The sequence below is a fragment of the Callospermophilus lateralis genome, chromosome 9, assembly GCF_048772815.1.
Source record: "Callospermophilus lateralis isolate mCalLat2 chromosome 9, mCalLat2.hap1, whole genome shotgun sequence".
NCBI lineage: Eukaryota > Metazoa > Chordata > Mammalia > Rodentia > Sciuridae > Callospermophilus > Callospermophilus lateralis.
Window position 1 is genome coordinate 43,224,524 of NC_135313.1, and position 16,967 is coordinate 43,241,490.

Sequence of the window (16,967 nt, forward strand, 5' to 3'; positions counted from 1 at the left end):
ATGCACTTGGATACCTCAGAAAAAGGTTACATTCTGGGGGTAGGGAGAGTAGTGGGATGAAAGACGCTTGAGGTCTTTAGGGTTGAACACAAACCTCTTCACTTCACTTTGGGAAGATAGAAATTTTTCTATCTTAAAGCCATTGTTATTTTGGCATTTCTGCCACTCATAGTTAATCCTAATGCTTACCACAATGGAATATTACTGCAAACTTACTCTGGCAAGTTCCCTTCTCCACACGAGGGCTATCTTATGGAGTGTACACATAGGTTCAGTGGCCTGTTTTTTTTTTTTTTTTTTTTTAAATTTTTTAACACATTATAACACAGCAGATAGCCCTTTACAGAATACTCATCCCTTGGCACTTCAAAATATCATACAGCAGTACAGGTATAGCTCAGGGGTAGAGTGCTTACCTAGCATGCACATGGCCCTGGTTGGCCCCAGCACTGCAGTAGCAACAACAACGATGTCTCATAGGAGGAGGCTCTAACAAAAGGGTCAGAAGTCATGGCAAAAGATTGGCCACATACAAGATACATTAAAAGATAATGCTCTTCAGGTCCCATACTCTATGTAGGAACCAATGCTTACGAAGAGTTGGGCTGAGTTAGAGGTGATGGTCAAGTGAAAGCAGGTAGCTGGTGCAAAGAATAACAAGTGAAAGGATTGGGTAGACAATGTATTAAAAAGTGAATTGTTGGGCCTGGGGTTGTGGCTTAGTTCTAGAGCGTTTGCCTAGCATGTGTGAGGCACTGGGTTTCAATTCTCAGCACCACATATAAATAAATAAAATAAAGATCCATTGCCAACCAGAAAGCATTCTTTTAAAATGCAAATTGTTAAAGGTTAATTAATTTAGAGCTTTTAAAAAATGTAGGTAAAATATTGTCAGGTGAAAGAGATAGTATTATGTCATAGGGGCCAGGGATATACACTTTGACTCTTATTTTGAATAATACAATGCAGTTGAATATCTAACAGCATTTGGAATATACTGCTCCATATGTTAGCTATTAATATTGTTATTATATTATAATGAAATAATTAAGCCTATTAATAACTTGTCTGATTATTGACTAAATCAGGTGTGTTCTTTCTATTTATTTCATGATGCTTTTGTTTCTGATAATTTTTAGGTTGACTACATTAAACATGAATAATAAAAGCATACTAGCTATTTTAAGAAAGGCCCCAGTAGCACTTCCCTCCTCTGTACAAACTACTGCAACACAGATGAACCTTGAAGACGGTATGCTAAGTGAAATAAACCATTCACAAAAAGGACAAATGTAGGATTCCACCTATGTGAGAGAAGTACCTAAAGTTGTCAAATTCATAGTGACAGAACGTAGAACAGTGGGTATCACGGACTGGGGTGAGAGGAAATGGGGAGTTTTATTATGGAGTTTGGGAAGACAAAAAAATTCTGGAGTGAAGTAGAGTATTTGCTTAATATGCACAAAGCCAGATCTTGGGTTTGACTCCCAGAATTGGGGGTCGGGGAGGTGGAACAAAGTGAGCAAGGGGGAGAGTGTTTTAGTCTGTTTGGTCTACTATAACAAAATAACATAAACTGGGTAGCTTATAAACAACAAAAATTTATTTCTCACATCTCTGGAGCCTGGAAAATTTCCAGATCAAGGCAGATTCGGTGGAGGATGAGCACCTGCTTTCTGGCTCATAGACTGCACCTTCTTCTTGTGTCCTGACATGGTGGAAAGGGTGAGAGGTATCTGTCAGGCCTCTTTTATAAGGGCACTAACCCCGTTCATGACAGCAGCAGCTTCATGATCTGAGCATTTTCCACAGGCCTCACCTAATATCATCATCTTGGGAGTTAGGATTTCAACATATGAATTTGGCAATGGATACAAGCATTTAGACCATAGCAGAGTAAGAGCAGTTGACTTCTACTCTGTGGGTAAGTGAGAAGGGTGAATAGTGGGTGTTATGGGCTATGTAAAGAGAGCTGTTGTTACCTGAGAGAGTTGAAGAGCCATTTGGTGGGTTTTGAACAGAACAGAGACATCTGATACTTTTGAAAAAGATCACTCTGTTTTCTGCATTGAAAATAAGGTGTATGGTGGCAAGTTAGCAGTTTATCCAAGTGAGGCATAGAGGGGGCCTGGAGCAGGGTGAGGGGTAGGCAGAGTGGTGAGGAGAGGTGGAATTCAAAACAGTTTCTGTTTTGAAACTGGAACCAAGAGAGTTTCCTGAACAATTGTGAGTTTAAGAACAATACATGAAACAACATTTACTTGTATTCCCAGAGACTGAATATGATGTGCAGTTTAGCTCCCATTTTACCACTGTTCGTCAAAGTAACCTGGCAGATTAATCTCTACATCCATTCTCCTGTAAAACCCATGGATCATCACCAAGATACCTGGCCTTGTGGCCAAGGGGTTCCTCTCTACAATACCGCCCCACCATCCCCCCACCACTCTTCTTCCCAACAAATGAGTTCTCTCTGAACCAAGAGCTGCTGACTTCCAAAACTCTATATCCTAATTTTACTTCTTACAATTAAAGATGTTAATTAAATGTAATATAAAACAATGGAACATGAGTTTAAAAGCAAAGAATTGAAGTTTGGGTAAGGGTTGAATAAGGTGGAACTTAACAAATTACCTTATGAGTCAACTGTAAAAATAGAGGGAAAAATTACAAAAATACAGAATGAATATGTCCTCAGATTGCTTTGCAAATATTTTTAAGTTCTTCTTGTAAACAAATTAAAATTAGAAATCCTGCTTACCTGGGTGTGGTTTATGCAAGAGAAACAATGACCTATCAGCAGACACAGGCTCAAGGAAGGGCTGTGGTTTTCCGTCAAAGATTGACAATGAGCATATAGTTGTCCCTCAGTATCAGAAGGGGATTCATTCCAGAAACCCCTATGGATGCCCAAATCCACAGAAGCTCAAATCCCATATATAAAACGATGTAGTATTTGCAAATAATCTATGCATAGCCTAGAATGTACTTAATATTTCATCTCTAGTTTACATATACCTAAATTCAATATAAATGCAAATTACTTATAATACCTAAATTCAATATAAGTGATATTTAAATAATTGTTATGCTGTATTGTGTAGGGAATGTTGGCAAGAATACCGGACATATTCAGTACAGATTAAAAATATGTTTTGAATATTGTCTAGAGAACTATGACAAGATGACTGGACATTTCAGTACAAAATTTTTTCAAATATTTTCCATCTAAGATTGAATGAATCTTAGACACAGAAGCCACAAATAAGGAAGGCTGATTCCATATAGTAGGTTCTTACAGAATATAGTGATTCCCTTTTCTGGTATTGATTCCCTTTTCTCTTCAGCTCTTTTACAATTCATTGAGGAACTGTCTGGATCCCACTGAAGATGGCTATTCTGCTGTGTGTTCCTGATTATTTACATGCTCTGTCCGTGCTGTTGGAGTCAGCATATGCCCCCCCCACCCCACGTCACCATTTTCTGTTTCCATGCCGATTGCATTTGGGAATGAGGGTTTTTCTTTCTAATGAGTTTTGTGAAGAATCAACTGACTTTGACTTCAAATTAACCTTTAAAGTTAGACTGTCAGTGACAAGATAAAACTTGACAGCCCACAACCATAGGGCACAATGTCAACTTCTAAAAACCAATCATTAAATAAATCGTTGAATCTGTTATATGCAAAAAAGGTGTTTTACTAAGGAAATGTAATTTCATTTATGTCAAAGGGATACCTGCACTCCCATGTTCACAATGTTTATGATACGGAATCAATTCCTGCACTGGATGGACAAATAAAGAAAATGTGGTGCATATATACACAATGGAATACTATTTGGCCTTTAAAAAGAAGGAAATTCTGTCATGTGCAACAGCGGGGATGAACTTGAAAGATATTATGAAGGCAAATAAGCCAGACACCAGAAAAAAAAAAAAAAGCCCAATAATCTCACTTATATATGGAATTTAAAAAGGCAACTCACAGAAGCAGATAGTAGGATGGTGGTTACTAGGGTTAGGAATAGTTGGGGTGGGTCATTGTTCAAAAGATAAAAAATTTTAAAGAGATAGTTAATAAAAATGAATTGTATATTTGAAAATTGCTAACGAAGGATATTTTAAGTGTTCTCAACATACACACAAAAATAATGACAATGCAAATATTAATAGTTTGATGTAGACATTTCAAGATGTACACATATTCCAAAGCATTATTTTGTACAATATTAAACATATGCAACTATTAGTGTCAATTTTCTTTTTTTTTTTTTTTTTTTAAATTTAAGGACAGAAGAAAAAAAAAAACAACAACAACTTTGGAGGAACATCCTTTGGCCCCCAGAGGGCGCACAGTGAACAGCGCCGATTGATTGATTCCCTTTGGTAGGCACTACAGGGTTGGCAGGGCAGCTAACATAGACAAAAACAGAAACCTAATAACCACGGTTCATGTTCATATTAGAGAATAATCAATATGGGAACTGGTACCCACAAAGCTACCTCTTGTGTAGTAAATACACAAAAGTCATATAAATCTCTGTTCCATTCCCTTATGCAGAAATGTCTCTCTTGGGTCTCTGTGCATCTGTGGTCCTTGCTCTTCTCTCTCAATGGCACTTCCCTCCTCTGCACCCTGCCCCCTTGCGTCTCTCCCACTCACTGTGAGGATTTCTAATTCCTTTTCTCTAATTCCCTCACTGTCTCTGAGCAGGTGGGAGGGGGTCCACAGTGCTCTAGCCTTTTCTTCTCAAGAGAAACCATACTATTGAAAGTACATGGATTTTGCTACATTTATGGAAATTTACAGTTCTGAATGTTCCACACAGGCAGATTTTGCCTTCAGGACAGGAAACAGAACCCATGCAAACCCCTCCTGTATTCTCCCTAATATTTCAGTGACCGTTCTTCTTTAACTTAGAGGTTTAGAGTAGTTCTGCAAGTTGAATAGGATTTTTCCTCTTTCTTCAATATTTTATTGAATAAGTTTCAAGCAACATTAACACCATATTCACTGTAAGAATATCATACATCAATTTACTGCATGAATGTCATTAATTTACTGAAATGAACATTATGAACACATAATGGAAAAATATTCCTCAAAAGAGGAAGGCGAATGTTAGCCAACAATAGGACAAAACTATCTTCAAAAGATAGAAATAACAGTTGCAGTTTGGCTTATATGTACTTGGAGGCCAGAGACCTCTATGCCTGTGTCTCCAAAGGAGCTAGGTTTTGGACAAGGAGGCTCAGGAACGTCTCCAGCCGCTTCCTGGATCTGTAAGCAATGAGTCCTCCCTTGTTGGCCCAGCGATCCACCCCAGTGGCACCTTCATTTTCCAGGTGGTACAGCAGCTGGGGCAAATCCAGCCCAGAGTCTGGATGCCTTTCTAAGCATTCTTTCATGTCCACTATTCCCCCGCCCATGGCCCTCAGGATGGCATGAGCAGCACAAGAGTCCCACTTGAATGTGGTGTCTTCTGAAAAGATGTAAATGTCAACAAGGCCTTGGACAACACAGAGGCTCTTGTAACCAGCCCCTGCTGCCCGGAAGATCCTCTCTCCGCACACCCGGGCTAACGCAGCCTTGATGGTCTCCTTCTCACTAGTGCTGATGACTGCTGAAAAAGCCGAGGAGGACTCTGACTCAGGGTTGGAGTTCTCAGTTCGCTTTTCACTGCCATTTCTTTTAGAGATGGTCCGCTCAAGTGAATGGATGTTGGTCCCCATGTAAGAAAGGCCCCAGTAGCACTGTCCTTTCCACCTATGGAAGAAAAAGTTCAGTTGATAAAGGCAATTTGCACATTTGTTTTTCATGATTCATATTGCCTTTTATTGTTTTAATAAAATGAAAACAAACAAAAACCCAGTTCATCCTAGTATTATGAGTTTTACCTTCCCTAAGCTTAGAAATAGATCTCAAGTAGCTAATTCATTTTTAAAAGTTACTCTTATGCATGCATCTGCCTGCTGTTGTTGCAAAGTTAGGAAGGTATTCACTTTTATGGCTTTATCACATCCATCTAGGACAACACCAAACTGTTTGAATTCCAGCCTCCAGAAACACTGCAAACTTTTATGGCCACTTTTGGCATTTAAAGTTCAGTAGGGGAAAAGATGAACAGGTAAATCAATCTTCAAATCTCTTACAATCTTTATAACATGTTTTTGGTCTTTGGTTACTCCTTTTTATTCTTTGATTTATCAGTTCCATGTTGGCTTCTGACACCAGAAAGATGGGGCTCAAAATGTTACTATTTTGGTCAACAACAATAAGGACAATACCCTCCATTCATTAATTCTTAACATATATTCTATGTTGAAAAATTCACTGTTTGTAGACCAGGAAATAGAGACTTAGGAAAATAAATAACTTGCTGTGGCCCACCCAGGTTGTAAGTAGTACAATCTGCTTTCAAACCCAGGTGGTCTCACTCCAGATTCTGCTACACAAAGTACTTCGTTGACTACCTCCATTTCTTGGCCATGAGTATGTCTCATCCTGCCCCAATTCTTTTTAATTTCCTAATGACCTTTTAAAGATGACACAAATATATTTTGGGTTTGGAAGAAAGTGAAGGGAAAGGCAAAATATCAAAATTCCAGAGTTGTAAAGAGCAAACTATTCTTATCTGAAGTGACTCAAAATTCAATAAAAATAGGAAGTCCTACATAAACAAAAAATATGATCTATTTCAATTAAAAAACAAGAAAAAATTTTTTAAAAGCCTTAAACTGCTGGTATTTGAACTCTGCCTGCCCTGGAGTCAACCCAAAGCACAGGCCATGAGTCAGAGGCAACTCATGTCCTGGCCACCCTCTATGCTCTGCTGGGGAGTCAATGGAAACGGCAGAGAGAGAGGAAAAAGAAAGAGAAATGATGCTGACAGAATTTATAAGGAGAGATGCCCCAGAGGTAGGTTCTAAGCCTGGCCATAACTGTCAATATTTTTATTGGACTTTTTTCACATTTTGTTTTAAATTTCTTCTAAAATTATACAAAAGTTCAACTGGCTATATAGTTACAACAGATGACATATATCTTGGTCCAAAAATATTAGAAGACAATTTTAGCATCATTGTAATTTATTTACTTTGTGGTACTGGGGATTGAATCCAGGACTTCACACAGGCTAGGTAAGTGCTATACTACTGATCTATATGCTTGGCCCTTTAAAATTTTTTTTATTTTGTGGCAGTGTCTTGCTAAGTTCAAACTTGTGACCCTCCTGTCTCAGCCCCCCTAGTAACTAAGGTGACAGGTGCATGCCACTGTGCCTAGCTAGCAGCACCATTCTATTAATTGGTTCTGAGTACATTCTAGAAATGGAGAACAGGGTTGCAATATCCCAAATGTAGACCTATGATATTTCTAAGATAATAGTTTTTTAAAAATTTCTACCTTGTACTTGGACCAAATAAAATCATGCCAAATGCAGGACTAAAAGTAGAAAGAACTGTCTTTGTTTTAATTTTTTTTTTTTTGTAGTTGTAGATAAACAAATAAAACAAAGGCATGTTGTCTATCTTTATGTGGAGCTAAGGATTGAACCCAGGGCCTCACATGTGCTAGGTAAGTGCTCTGCCACTGAGCTACTCAAACTTGCAGACTTTTAGTGGAAAAACCAAAATGTATCATGGGAATATCGTGTAAGGATAATCCCGACTGTAAGCAAAGCTGAGGGAATATATTCCAAAGACTGTTATAGACCAAAAATGTTCATCTTTTTACCTGAGAGTGTTTAGGTCTTGTGACACAAAAGGTTGATTGATGACTCCCATGAGAGGCACTCCTGTGTGTATGTCATAGACACCAATTAAAATAGTGACACACTGAAGTCCAGAGGGGAATATTCCTTGGTTGGATTGAATGTCAGCAGAACCTTTAATATACTGATAAGTTGAATCTGGAAAATTAAGTAAGTGTGTTAAGGTTCACATAAAGATTATTTAGAAGATAATGCTGAATATATCTATAAATTTTGCTCTATATAATTTCTCTTTTCTTCTAATTGGCTGTAGCAGGTTTTAACTTTTGGATGTCACCTGTATCAAATTGTTACTTGGCCTCCTACATTTCATTCTTAAGCTGCTTATGTTTCATTCTCCTGGCTAGTGAGAATGAAGGAGAGCACCTGTCTATAATTCCTGCAGCATCTAGTATAGCACTTTGCAGATATTTGTCACAGGTGGAAAGCATTTAAAAGTTAACAACTCAGAATAATGGTGAGGTTATTTTAGAATTGTTATGAATCAGAGGAATAGTACAATGAGAGATGGAAAAGTCTTCTTCCAGCAATATGCCAGAGGCAGAATTATCTATTATTGTTAATATTATTTGGTTCCTCAAGTTCCAAGGAGGAAAGACAATGATGGTGGCATAAAAAGGAAGAAATTAATGATGTTCCTGTGAAAAAGAAGTGGAAGAGCTGTTTTCTCTTCGGAGATATGAGAGCTGCCTGCCAGCATCTGGGGGGTTAGCACCCAGCTAAGGGTGAGACTGGCAGAAGATGCAGAGAGCTAGAGAATAGAATCAAGAACCAAGAAATAACCAGGTGTGATGTTGCATGCCTGTAACCCCAGGGACTCAGGAGGCTGAGGCAGAAGGATTGCAAATTCATAGCCAGCCTCAGTAACTCAGAAAGCCCCTAAGCAACTAACTTAGTGAGACTCCGTCTCAAAATAAAAAAAAAAAAAAAATTTAAAAAGGGCTGGGGATGTGGCTCAGTTAGGTGCCCCTGGGTTGAATTCCTGGTACCCAAACCATAACAAAACCAAGAAACAGGAGATCTATGTCCTTCAGAAATCATAATTGATGTAGTTTATCCTTAAGTAACCAAAGATTTTGGGAAAGACTTCATTTCCACATACAATCCATTGACTGAATGTTATGTAATTCTCTGATTAAACCACTAGTTCTCTCTGTCATTTCTCTCTTTCCTCTCTCTTCTCTTCTCTCTCTCTCTCCTCTTCCTTGATGAGGTCACACAATGTTGTCTAGGCTGGTCTAGAACTCCTTGGATCAAGTCATCCTCTTGCTTCAGTCTCCCCGATGGTTAGGACTAAGGCATGCACCACCAAGCCCAGATAATTAAATCCATTTTTATAACACTGGAAAGGATGTTGTCTGCTTAGCAAAATGTATTGGGTGGAATTATCACAGGGAGGTGGGGAAAAAAATGGGATGAAGGGCACAATACCTGGGGCTTGGTATTAGTGGCATCACTGAAGATAAAGACCACATTTTTAAAACAATGAGCTATAGATTATCTTCCTACCACAATAAACTGACGGTTCATGAGACACATTGACTGTTATGCTTGATCAATACTGTTTTTGATTGTTGATTTGTTTAACTAAATTAGTAATCAGTGGTTAAAAATTGGAAACTTTTACTTAAGACCCTGGATTTTGCTTATTCTGCTCCCACCAAAAAATCTGAAGATCTGGCCTGTACTCCTATACGGCCACAATCTGTTGGAGCTAAGTACTCTTTAAGTAGCATGTGTTCTCAATTGTTATAACTGCTATCACTTCATGTTCTCACTTACTTACCAGTCTGGCCCTTCTGTGGGCCTGTGTAGTACATACACACACCTGTTATAGACTTGTGTATAAAGGTACATATATACATAGCTGTATGTATATATACACATATCTATAACATAACACATCATAATATACCTCAACTCTTCACTTAGCATTTTGAAACTTAAAAATTTTAAATCTTCTAGGAGAATTAAACTATACTTTCAATAATTTTTATTTTCCAAGCCAAAAAAAAAAAAAAAAAAAACAAAGAAAGAAAGAAAAAGGATTGTGCACAAGAACAAATACACAGGTAACAGAGCAAACATACTCTCCTATACTTACCTATGGGATCCACCCAAATTCCCATAAGGTCCTGTGGAATGTTGATCACTATGGAATCCAGAGCTGCATCAGCAAAGGTGACATCCTGATGAACAACCTTGGCTAGTGCTTCAGATGCTGATTTGTTACCATTAAGGACTTTGCTAAGAAGCTGGGCTGTTTCTTCCTCTGTCGAACACAGCTTTATGGTAATCTTTTCCCCTAGAAAGGACAAACTAAACCCATTATATCTTGAGAGTTTTGGTGGAGAAAGAACAGAGAGGTAGGGGGAAGAGAGAGAAGAAGGGAGGAGGCTGCAAAAGCTGTGTACCTGTATTAGGCAAGGTCAACATATCCATGCCAGTGGTTCCTAAGCCTGATGACCACCAGAATCACGTAGGGAGCTTCACAAAGTCATGCTGCCCAGTGGCCTCATGTCCTTAATCTCAGGGTAGGTAGGATACAGGAATTGAAAGACTGGCTCCCCAGGAAAACATCCACATGGACACAATTTTGTGTCAATTTTAAGAGGGTTCACAGACCAGTTAAAAATCCTTTAATCCTTGATAATTAATCTTTTATTTGTCTTTTTTAAATTTAATTTTTTTTACAAAGGCAATTTAATAGTACAAGAAGAGACCTCAATGGAGAAAACAAGAAACTCATTTAAAAAATTAAGGAAACATGGCACTTTTAGATATATAGACACATATTCCTCACAACCCTATCTGATTTAAGGACCAGCAGATTCTGTTATCACCCAGGAGCTTGTCAGAAATTCAGAACCTCTCTGGGTATGGAGGCTGAGACAGAAGGATTACAAATTCAATGCTAGCCTCAGCAATTGAGCAAGATCCTGTCTCAAAATAAAAAAAAATAAAAAGGGCTGGGAGTGTTGCTCAGTGGTAGAGTACCATTGGGTTCAATACTGAATACCATAAAAAAAAAAAAAAAAAAAAAAAAACAGAACCTGAGGCCTTCCACCAGACCAGCCCTACTGGATTTGAACAAGATCCTCATTTGATGATATAATCAGTAAAGTTGGGGAAGCACAGTATGAATGTATTTACAATGATGACTTTTTTTTTGGTGGTGGTGGTGATTGAACACAGGGACTCACACATGCTAGGTAAGCACTCTACCCCTACCTATACCCCCAGCCCATAATGATGACTTTGCATCAGCAAGAAACACTTAAATTTAAATTCAAATTCAATTAAACTATTAAAGTTGAGGAATAACAGTGCTAATAAGTGCCACACACTGAACACTACCTTTGGGCTTACTAAAAGTTACAGGATCATTCAAATGAGTAAATTATACCATACCACTCCTTTGCTTAAAACAGGCTAGTGAATCCCCATCACACTTTGAGGGCAACCTGAATTCCTGCCAAGATTGCATCCTCCTGAAATCACACTATCCACCACAGTCTCTCCTCTTCCCTGCTCTACATTTCTTTGCCCTTTTAACAAACAGGAAAGTAGATGTGGAATGGTTTTGTGTTCCTATAATTCTGGATAAATCATGTATCGAAATAACTTTGTAAAGTAGTCAAATGTAGGATTTTTAATGAGGAATTCTTATGAGTTAATCATAGGAGTTATTTTTAACCTTCAGCTAGTTCTCTCTTCCTACTGAATGTCTATTATGGTTTAGATAGACGGTGTCCCCTGAAAACTCATGTGTGAGATAATGCAAGAATTTTCAGAGGCAAAAGGAACAGATTGTGAGAGATATAACCTATGTCACTGGATTAATTCACTGATAAAAATACACTGGGTGGTAATGGGGGGCAGGTAGGGTGTGGCTGGAGGAAGTAGGTCACTGGGGGCCTTCTGCAATGATGTTTTGCCTCACCTGGGTCCCAGAGCTGTGGAGTCAGCTGTCTATGGAGCAAGGCTTCTGAAACCATAGCCAAAATAAACTTCCTACTCTACCTTGTTCTTGCCATGTCTTTTGATCACAGCGACAAAAAAACGCTGACTAAAACAGTATTATAGAACCAAGGACATTTTAATATATTGCTCATGTAGCAGACTTAAAAAGATTATCAGACGCTAATCCAGAAACTCATGTTCTTCCTTTATAAATGTGTTTCTCGATGTTTGACTATCTGTCCCATGATCAACGTTTAAGATTTACTATTTTAGTCTTTTAATATTAAACAAACAAAAATCCCAAACAAACTAAAAATGAAAAATTTCTCTGAAAATAATCAGAGATTATGATATTTTCCCCTAAACTGCCATAGAACATGGAGGTCACTGAAGGGGAATCTGCCCATAGGAAACTACGTAAATAAGACTAAAATCTTGTCATTGGCCTGCTCTGATATCTCCAGCAATTCTGGAGTCTGAAGCAGAAGGCTCCCTTAAACCCAGGGTTCCAGACCAGTCTGGACAACATATCAAGATAGGACTCTGAGATTCTGTCTCAAACTAAATAAAAACAAAACAAAACAAAAAAACAGGGTGGAACTAAGTTACTTCAAGTACCTTTACAGAGGTTCTGAGACCTTGAGAAATGATGGCTCAAGATCACCCAGGATTTCAGGGTCAAGGGCTCCCAGGGAGCCCTTGGGACTTAGACCTGAAATTGGACTTAGACCTGAAATTGTCTGTACATACATGTAGCTGTGCATCTTTCTGGGGGCATCATTTTTTTTTTTTTTTTGGATACCAGGGATTAAACTCAGGGGAACTCAACTATTGAGCCACATCTCCCACCCTATTTTGTATTTTATTTAGAGACAGGGTCTCGCTGAGTTGTTTAGCGCCTCGCCTTGCTGAGGCTGGCTTTGAATCTGAGATCCTCCTGTGTAAGCTTCTTGAGCTACTGGGATTATAGGCATACATTACCACACCCGGCTCTAGGGGCATTGATAACCTCCACTAAGTTCCCAACAGACCATAGAATTTTCCAAAAAGGTAATTTTATTAATTATTTAAATGCTACAGATTTATATTTAAAATGATGCATGGACATGCTAAATTATTCTAAGAGATCACATCTCTCTCTTAATTTAAATAGCATGATATTATGAGGTAGAGATTGAATGAAGCTTTACATTCAAATATATAATACTGTTGACATTGAAAGGTTTCCAAACATCCACTTATTTCATGGTGTAAGTTGGAGATCAGAATACCATATGATAACTAAGTTACAAAAATACATTAAGATTCTCATACTTACCCAAATCATTAGTAAATTCATTGGATTCTTCTCCAAAAATATTTTTTTCCAAGCCTGGAAACTGAATGATTCAGAATATGATAAAAAGCAAAACAACAACTAAAATGTACACACATGTTCAATTCCCAATAGATTTCCATCTTACATTTCAAGTTAAACACAATTACACCTGAATTTCAGAAATTTCCAAATGTACAAACCAAATTTAATTATAAAAAAATGACACCAGCTTGGTCAGGTGCTTAGTTCTCTAATATTTTCCTGTCCCTTTGCCTCTCTAAATCCAAATCGTGGTTGAAGTCTGGTTTTCTTATGTCTTATTATCCTACTGTAGAAGGGCCCTAGAGCTAGGATGCTTGCAAAGGAGATACTGTAACTATCATCTTAAACAGCACCCTAGTACCTTATAAAAATCAATATTATTGATCAAGTGCCTGAAATTATTGAGACTAGATAGAAGAAATAGGAGGGTAATGTTAGATTTTGTTTTTCATTTTCAAGTATGTTTCTGCTCCTGTTAAAAATACCGTTAGTTTTCAGGCTAGGAAGATATAGGAAGGAAGGGGGGGTGTAGAACTTTATTGACTGATAATTTGTGCATCAATATAAAGTGAATAAATGGAGTCAAGTAAGAATCTTCTCTCATCTCTGTATGATTAGGAAACTTTCAAATATATTTTTCTTCTGACCCTCAGTAGTGAGAATAACTTTTCTCAAAATATTTGCTGAAGCATGCCTATAATCCTCAGGAGGCTGAGACAGGAGGATAGCAAATTCAAAGTCAGCCTCAGCAACTTAGTGAGACCCAAAGCAACTTAGCAAGACCTTGTCTCACCAAAAAAAAAAAAAAAAGGACACTGATGTGGTTCACTGGTAGAGAGCCCTAGGCTCAATCCCCAGTATAAAAAAAAATTAAAATTAAAAAATAAAAATTGCCTTGTGATATGCATGATGTTCTTAGGGAACAAAAGTAAGGAGATGCTTTAAATACTTAAGCCCCGTCATCTGCAGATGGCCAAAAGTTTAATAATGCCCAGAACCACTTGGAGGTTTTTTGTTTGTTTATTTATTTTGTTTTTGCTTTTTGTTGTTGTTGTTTTATTTTTTTCTGTTTTGCAAGATGGTGCAAGCCAATGAGGGCTGGCAACCATCCTATTCTTCAGGGATGGAAGCTCAGTCTCCAAGCCTGCTTAAACATCTGTTTCTGAGGGACCAAGGCATAAGGGTCATGGAATAAAAATATTTCATATAATTGAAAAGGAAAACTATTTGTTCATAAGTTCTGACATTTACTTCATGAATGAATGACTGCCTGAACTTGTTATAATGCTCTGTGGCAAATATTAGTCCATAAACTAATCAATGTCGATACATATCTAATCCAGTTGCTAAACCATCATTTTCACTCAATTATCTTGAGCAGTAATAAACAAAAATAAGTTTGCTTTATTTATTTTATCTAAGCCAGATATAACAGATATTACAGGGTATAAGAAAATCAAAGTTGGCAGAAATTTCGTGGGGTCATTGATTCTTATCACCTGCCTGTGGTTAAGATTTCACTTAAATAATGCCCCATATTTTAAGCATTTCTTAGAAAATATTCCAATAATTTAAAATGTTTTATGTCACAAAGTTCTATCCTCCCAAGCTAAACAGAATTATTAGATTATCATTTAAAAGGCAATATTACTTTTGAACATAGACATTGGAAGTTGGGTGCAGTGGCACACACCTGTAATCATAGTGGCTCCAGAGGCTGTGGCAGGAGGATCATGAGTTCAAAGTGAGCCTCACCTACTTAGCGAGGCCCCAAGTAAAATATTAAAAAGGGTGGGGATGTGGCTCAGTGGTTAAGTGTCCCTGAGTTCAATCTCTGTTACCAGAAAAAGAAAAAAGAAAAAGGATGTAGACCCTGGAGCCAGTTTGCCTGTGTTCAAAAACTTGACTTGCCATTCATTTTCTGTGTAACCTTAGGCAAGTTACTTAAGCTCTCTGTGGCCCCTTTTTTCATTCACTACATTGGGATAATTGTTCTTAAGCCATAAAATTGTTACAAGAGCTAAATAAGTTACCCTTTTCAAAGCCCTTAAAACAATGCCTGTCACACACTTAGCATTTATAAGTGTCTGTTATCATCATTAGTATTATCTCTACTACTACTATTACTACTACTGCTACCACTACTACTATTACCACTTCTACTTATGAATACTGTTTTGTGATTCAGCTCAAGATACACAGAATCATAATCACTGCTAGTTATGACAATGTTTTTCTAGTAATAGAACAAAGGGAGACTTCATTGAGCTACAAACCCCATATCCAAGGCAAATATTATATACATGAGTAAGTCCAAAAGATGAGACTTACTATACCAAGTTTAAAAATAAACCAAAACACAGGCTACAAAACAATGTGCTTTCATTTCTGATGAGATGAATGATAGGAGTCAGGTGCACACATACACAAAGAAAGGAAACATTCTAATAATATTTAGCAAAACATAGTTGTGGTTTTTTTCTAGTTGCAGGGTTAAGAGAGCTCAATTTGTTTGTGTTTCAGAGAACATATATTATTCACTAAGAAGAAACTCATTAATAAAAAAAAGGTTTTTGTGATTCTTATTTTCTTTTCTGTACTTTAAAGATTTTCTGCAGTGAACATTTTTTTCAGCATTATAATCCTATCAAGGGACAGGTGAACCCAAGATATTTATTGAATCCAAGATGCTAATATTCTGAAAAGGAATAAAAGTCATGCTATTCTATGGTGGTGGGGGCAGCCACGGAGGCAAGTATTTTACAATTACCTTGGCCATGACCTTTCTTACCTTGTTCTCCATATTCTGTTTTATAACTTCCTGCACCAGTACATCAGCCAGGGTCTTGAAATCAACTGTGAACTTCTTGTTCTTTTCTCCCTCCTTCTTTTCTTCAATGAGCAGCTGGAAGAGAGCTTCCTGCTGCCTGCATGCCCGGGCGATGTTGGCAGCTTTCTCTGAGACTCGGAGCAGTTCCTGGAGGATCTCTGACATTTCTGAACTTTGGTTTTCAGTGGCAGCTTCTGGTGGAATCGGCTCCCACTCTCTGGGCTGTCAGCTGTAAAGTGCAAGAATGTGAAAGAGAAAGCAGTTCAGAGAGTGATGTCAGGGTGCCCCACACTACCAGCCACTTGGCAGGCAGTCAACCTGGTCAGCATTGCTGAACAGCTAGTAAATAACATAATCACAGCCTCAGAGTGGAAGGCTGTACCTATAAGCTGAAATTTAAAACTTAGTGTTTAAAAATCTTGAAAAAAAATGATTGCATTCTTAAAAATACATTATACAAAGAACTGAATTATCACTCTGGGAAAAATCCTTGAATGAGAATTTATATTATCTTTACAGAGTCCCACACAGACAGGTAGACAGAGCACAGTGTTAAAGGAAAGCCAGATTCTTGCAGTGACCCTAGTCTGATCACAGAGACTCAGCAGTAGGACTAAAGCAGTGTTCTTTTTCTCACCCTGAAGGAAGAAGAGAGAAGTGGGACAGACTTATGCTCTCAGTTCCAGGGCAACTTTCTCAAGTATTAAGTAGCAAGGCAGCAAGCATTGTTGTGTCCTGCAAGACTCTAAGGCCACTGCTGGGCTAGCAGCACAAGCCATCTCCTAGCCAACTTATCCCTGCCCCATTAAAAAAAGAAAGAAAAAAAAAATCCTATTATCTGTAGACTCCTCCTACCAACTGAAAGTCTAAACAGCAAAACATTGAGACTTGCAACTTGTTGGAACTTGAAAAGTCCTGGCTTCTAAAGTTTCAGGCTACCACGCCTTGATCTCTCTCTTGGGCCTATCTTGCAATTAGAGAAAATTTTTCACCCTTTAGCTACCTCGTATTAAAAGCTTGAACAAGTCCCAGTTTCTTGTTG

The 16,967-nt window shown here is 37.9% G+C and overlaps 1 protein-coding gene across 4 annotated transcripts in view; it reads right to left on the reverse strand.

Annotated features, from left to right (window-relative positions):
• Window positions 1–4,140: 4,140 nt before the first annotated feature.
• Window positions 4,141–16,967, reverse strand: part of Inpp1 (inositol polyphosphate-1-phosphatase) — a 34,272-nt gene continuing 21,445 nt past the window's right edge. For 3 of the 4 annotated variants that reach the window (XM_076865732.2, XM_076865733.2, XM_076865734.2), the window contains exons 2-6: window positions 15,887–16,154; window positions 13,054–13,114; window positions 9,877–10,077; window positions 7,736–7,910; window positions 4,143–5,767 (exon numbers count right to left, since the gene is read on the reverse strand). In XM_076865732.2, the coding sequence (XP_076721847.1) occupies window positions 5,209–5,767; window positions 7,736–7,910; window positions 9,877–10,077; window positions 13,054–13,114; window positions 15,887–16,090 (1,200 nt within the window). In that variant the 5' untranslated portion in view covers window positions 16,091–16,154 and the 3' untranslated portion in view covers window positions 4,143–5,208. Of the gene's footprint in view, window positions 5,768–7,735; window positions 7,911–9,876; window positions 10,078–10,186; window positions 10,785–13,053; window positions 13,115–15,886; window positions 16,155–16,967 lie in introns of those variants that run through there. The other variant, XM_076865735.2, reaches the window with a different exon arrangement.